The sequence below is a fragment of the Limulus polyphemus genome, unplaced genomic scaffold, assembly GCF_000517525.1.
Source record: "Limulus polyphemus unplaced genomic scaffold, Limulus_polyphemus-2.1.2 Scaffold76849, whole genome shotgun sequence".
In the NCBI taxonomy this organism is placed as follows: domain Eukaryota; kingdom Metazoa; phylum Arthropoda; class Merostomata; order Xiphosura; family Limulidae; genus Limulus; species Limulus polyphemus.
Window position 1 is genome coordinate 1 of NW_013742445.1, and position 6,257 is coordinate 6,257.

General features: G+C 36.0%; 1 protein-coding gene across 1 annotated transcript; it reads left to right on the top strand.

Moving 5' to 3' along the window:
* The first annotated feature begins 3,589 nt into the window (after positions 1–3,589).
* Positions 3,590–5,386, top strand: LOC106477653 (dipeptidyl peptidase 2-like). Its single transcript, XM_013938196.2, has one exon. The coding sequence runs from the start codon at positions 3,747–3,749 to the stop codon at positions 5,184–5,186; it is 1,440 nt and encodes a 479-aa protein (XP_013793650.1). The 5' UTR covers positions 3,590–3,746; the 3' UTR covers positions 5,187–5,386.
* Positions 5,387–6,257: the final 871 nt, after the last annotated feature.

Below are 6,257 nucleotides of genomic sequence, written 5' to 3' on the forward strand. Positions count from 1 at the left end.
CGATTTATCGCGCTACGCAAGCTGCACTAGCCGTTCCTAATTTTGAACTGACATTCTTAAAAGAGAAGACAGCTAGTGAATATCCACCAACATCTCTTAGGTTAGACTAATCGAATATTGGTATTTGACTGTCACTCTTATAACTCGCCCACATTCTTAATGTGTGGAACTCAATATTACAGCAATCGGACCTTCGAATTCACAGACTGACACCTTAATTGCTGAGCCACCCACGTACGACACAGTATAGTTTTTAACTAAAGTAAATACATATTTTTTAATTCGCAATGAATCAACGGTAAGTCTGCTGTATTAAGACGCTAAAAATCGGGTTTCGACACCCGTAGTGAGCACATCACAGATAGCCCATTGTATAGTATAATGATGGAGTCTACATATAACATCACATTGAATAATGTTTTAACAGTGTAACTATGTGACTGAAAATACCTAGTGAAATCACTCATGTTTTAGGGAACTCTCAACAACAACTATTAGGGTTTATTGCAATATTGGCGTTTATTTAGTATTTGCTGTGACCTACGAAGCCATGGATCCACCACCAATCTATATATATAAAACTCAAAATCTCTCCGTTTGTTTGTCCGCGTTCACTGCGCATGTCACACATCCCTCACGTGAAGGTGTACAAAAGACAATTTTTCGTTGATAAACGAGTCTATCGTCTGCTAGTAATTTTATCGGTAATATATACATTACACGAACAATTATTTAGTTTAGAGTAATTATATATTTTTATATGATGACTTCGCACACTTTACATTTTTGGTAAGTCTGAGTTAATATTTAATTTAGAATATAGCATTGGGATAGGCCTATTTAGTTATATATTATTAATTATACATATACTAATACATCATATATTTATTCTCACTCACAAAAGAAATCTATGCAGAATTAGAATATCATATGTGGAAAAAGCAAAAAGTAGGCCTAGCTTTTGCTGTCTTCCATAAAATAGACTGCGTGAAAAGAGTTAGGCTTAAATTATAATGTTTATTGTGTACAATGAGATTAAAATGAAGTCAGCGCTTGAATGAGGTTGAACCTGGAAATTGTATTTTTAATTTACTTTTTACAAGCATTACAATAGATAGGCCTATTTAGTTATATGTTATTAATTATACATATACTAATACATCATATATTTAACCTCACACACAAAAGAAATGTATGCAGAATTAGAATATCATGTGTGAAAAAAGCAAAAAAAGTAGGCTTAGCTTTTGCTGTCTCCCATAAAATAGACTGTTTGAAAAGAGTTAGGCTTAAATTATAATGTTTATTGTGTACAATGAGATTAAAGTCTAGTCAGCAAATGTATTTCATTCTACTGTTTCTCTCCTGATGGTTCGATATATGTAAGTAGATTTTTTTTTCTTTTGATACATTATAAACTAAAATATTGCATGTTGTTTGTAGTATATTTCATATATATATATATGTAACAGGTAACTAGTTTATTGCCACAAAATATTTTTTACCTATCAAAATATGGAACGGGCAAATAGAGAGAGTAGGGTTTTTCATCGAAAACCCGGGTAACGCTGCTAGTTTGGTATATAAAAATCTAAGATACCGATGGTCCCTACCACAATGATAACTTTAGGGTTAGTTTGAGAAATAATGTTGTAGAATGTCTTTGTGCTCGACCAAGTGGTAAAAAAAAACAACAAAACATTATCGTTCTGTAAATACAGACTTTCTGTTTCATACTTTGATGTTAACTTTTAAAAATGATTGTTTATACAAAACGTCTGGATATTGGGATCGAAACCCGGCGCTGAACATGATAACCCTTTTAGCCGTGGGACATCATAATCCCACTATTATTTGGCAAGGAGGAGCCCACGAGTTGGCGGTTTGTGCTGTCGACCGGTTGCCTTCTCTGTAGTCACAGTTTAATAGTAGGGACAGCGGCAGACAGTCTTATTAGTTTTGTCAAAATTGGTCATAAACAAACAAAAAGTCTTAACGAATTAGCCTTTTATTCCTATATATAAAACGTAATTAGTGAATCGTTTCAACAATAGATGGCGCGAATGTATAAAATATTACTGATAATTCTATGGGCAAGCAGCAGTAAATATATACAAAATTGAAAGAGCGATATCACATTTAAAAGAAAATATTGATGATATATTCACTGAGTGTCGTTTATCTTAGGAGAAATTAAAATATGCAGCATAGGATAGACAAGAGTGACATAAAACTTGTCTGTATAAGTTTATGATGCGACATTAGATATTCTAAAGTCACGAGTGACCTATACCAAACACATCAATAGTATATAGCTCAAATATTTTAGTGGAAGAAAATTAAGTAATATATTCAAATATGAAACTTTATTTCAACAAACAAGGATCATAAATGCGTATCTCACATTCTGGTATAATACGGTTCTTTTTAATGTGTACCACTTTAAAACACTAAAATTATTTTAATAAATTCATTTCTTGCTTATTTTAACAAATTCTAACTGATTAGTATATCTCGACTAACCTATCACGGTTTATAATATTTAATCATGAAGTCTGAAAACGCGATTTCGTTCTTTGGGGCAATTCGTATAAAAGTTTTCCTTCGCTATAAATAACTTGAGGTTAAGACTTAATAGTTTTTATGGTGTTTAGTATTGTTCTCATAGTTAGGAACCCAAGTCTAATTATCAATGAGGAATTCTTTTGTATTTGAATTCTATAGCTAGATATTAATTTGTTGCAAGCTTAACCTTACGTCTCTGCTGCTAATTAAGATTGGATCTGTGGTGGTCATGGCCTGTATTCGATCGTGGTTCTTCTTGATGGCAGTCAACTAGAGTTAAAAAAAAAACACCGTGAACAAAAAGGTTACAGACATACAGACTTATTCTATTATTTCACAGATCTCCGTAAACATACATAGGATAGGTAGACAACATAGAGTCCGAACAGTATTCAGAGAAACCTTAAGACCAACAAAGTTAGAATTCACGAGTATATCAGACATACAAGGCTCGAACTATCTACTGTACGATCAATTCGAGTACTTTACTTGCGGTTCTTTTCGAGGCTCAAATGCTCCTTCATGATTCACAGAGGTGTACCGATCATGCATTATCCTTAATTACGCAGAGAGTATTTTATCCGAAAACAAACATATCCTTAATTTCTGGTCAGCAGTTCTAAATTTTGGTCTCTGACCATGCCGTTTAACCCCTGTATGGCACAAAAGCGCCATCTACATTCAAAATACCAAAATTCCCATGGTTTATCAGATGGTTGGAAACTTGATGATTGTTAAATTTAAACCAGGAACTACATTCCGAAACGGACTAGTTTCACACAGAATCGTTTCGATCTCAGAAAATATTGATATTTTTCTAGTGAATAATTACTACAACATACACTATAAAATACACAACTAAGTGTTTACAAGAAAAGTTTCTATTGATTTTTTGTCGCTGATTCCTTCCTCCTCATATTATTCATAATTTTAATTCGATTGCGCTTTGACATAAACAAATGATTACGTTTTCGGCCGGTAGAGGTAGCGACAGGTCATGTGCTAAAGTCTACGATTACACAGTTCAATGTTCAACGACTAGTGAGACAGCAAGTTTCTGTTTACGAGTTTAATTAAGTGACCAACAAAGCAGTAGAGGTTTAACATACGACAGATAGTTTACTTTCCATTGCATTTAAACAGTTTCAGGTGATCATTTAACCCATACGTAGACAACAAAAATGGGTTCGGAGATCATATTTTTTATGACTTTTTTCATTGCTTGTAAGAATGGAATAGCAAACAGTTACACCGTCCCTTACAAAGAAATGTTTTTCAATCAAACTTTGGATCATTTCAACTGTGTGTCCTTCGGGGAGAAAACGTTTCAACAAAGATATCTACTTAAAGAAACTTGGTGGAACCAAGGAGTAGGGCCTATCTTCTTTTACACAGGAAATGAAGGCGACGTTGCTGTCTTCTGGAACAACACCGGTTTTATACAGGAAATTGCTCCCAAGTTTCAAGCTTTGGTTGTTTATGCTGAACACAGGTTTTATGGGAAGTCAGTGCCATCCGGAAATGACAGTTTCAAACATCCGATTGTTGGACTTTTAACGATTGAGCAAGCGCTGGCGGACTACGCTCACCTGCTAACTCACTTGAAGGAGGAACTCAACGCTAGCCAATGTCCAGTGATTGCATTCGGAGGTAGTTATGGGGGGATGTTGAGCGCGTACTTTAGGTTCAAATATCCAAATATTGTTGATGGAGCTATAGCAGCGAGCGCCCCTATATATCAGGTAGCTGGGCTTACATCGAGTTCAAGTTTTTTTCAGGCTGTGACACAGACCTTCCACAACGCATTGCCTAATTGTGAATCTCAAATAAGAAAGGCCTTTCAGATTTTAAACCAATGGGCCGCAGAAGGAGTCGTTGGATTTAACAGAATACGGAAGACTTTCAATCTCTGTGATGATATTTCTAATCTTACAAAATTTCAACATTTCCTTTCATGGGCAAGAAATGCTTTTGTCTTTGTCGCCATGATGGATTACCCATATTCTACAGACTTTATAGGAAAACTCCCCGGGCATCCAGTCAAGACAATGTGCCAGCAAATGTTCTCAACATCAGCACCGACGAAGGGTCTTGCCGTCGCTGTGTCACTGTTTTATAATGCATCTGGAGACAAGGAGTGTCTCGATGTGGATAAATTCATTCCGTGTGCTGATCCAACTGGTTGCGGAGAAGGCGAGAACTCTCGGGCTTGGGACTACCAGGCATGTACAGAAGTGAACTTAGAAGGAGGCAGTAATAATGTGACAGACATGTTCCCAGAGTTGCCCTTCACAGCCGAGATGAGGGACGAATATTGCCTAAGAACCTGGGGAGTGACTCCTCGACGAGATTGGTTAAAAACTCATATGTGGGGAAGAGATATTGCCCATTCCACAAACATCGTGTTCAGTAACGGTGATTTGGATCCGTGGACGCAAGGGGGCGTTACACACAACGTATCGTCTGGGATTCATGCTATCCTCATCAAAGGAGGGGCACACCATCTAGACCTAAGAAGAAGCAACCCTGCTGATCCTAACTCAGTTATAGTAGCTAGGTCGTTTGAAAAGATGATGATTTATAGTTGGATTAAACTAGCAAGGAAAAGTAAGAATTTTTAAAACATCTAACTGTTCATTAAAATAACTGAAGTAATAAGCGTTTTTGCAGAGCCATATTTTGTGTAATTATCAACATTTAGTTATTTACCTATCAATCTTTAATACTGCAAGTACTATTTTAATCGTTTAGTTCCTACGACAGAAGACAGTTGTTTTGTAAGTGAAAAGTTAAAATAAAGACGAACATTCGCTTTCCCTAATTCTGTGTTTAGTAATTTCAAGTGTTTCCACACTAAATGACTCTTATCCACGGCCGGGCTGCGGATCATGAGGTCTAAGGTTCGAACCCGCGATATACTGTTAAACACGCTATAAGTATTTAACAATGGAAGGTTACAGATGTGACCCGCTATTTATTTAAGAATAGCTGCCCACTAATTAGGGCTGTTTGTTGTTTTGTTACTAGAGGGTTATCTGAAATTCTAGCTTAGCGCATTCTGAGAAACTCAGGCCGAGAAGTGGTCAGCGTGCTTGCACTTTGGGACAATTGGGTGTTCAATAAGAGTAACAGTCAAATTATTTACTAATTGATAAGTCATGAGTAGCTCAAGAGGTGTCGGTGTGTGATGTTGACAAGATCCCTCTAATTTATTAGTTCAAAATTAAAAATGGACATGCGCAGCTGGCCGTTGTATAGCTTTCGGCAAAAATGATAATCAAACATTAAATATTTATTCAGGAAGATAGGGTTAAAGATTAAACTAAACGGTAATTCGGTAGAGGGCATACCTCCGGCTTTCAAAAAAATACGAAAATTTTGTCCGTTGGTATTAACGAACGCGGACCATTTTTAGCAGAACAATATGGAAAAATATTCTACATATGTCCAAGTTTCATCAAAGTCCGGTCATTTTTGACTGAATTATAGAGCAAAAATAGTGTGAAAAATCGGTCCTCCTGTTAAAATGGGATTTTTTTATTTTCTTGACCTTTGACCCTCCAAAAACTAATCACTTCTAAATTTGGTCATAGCCCAAATGTATACAATTTTTCCTCCAAATCCATTCAGCCGTTTTCGAGAAATCCTGCTGACAAAACACACAGAGGTAAAAACATAACCTTTGGTGGCAG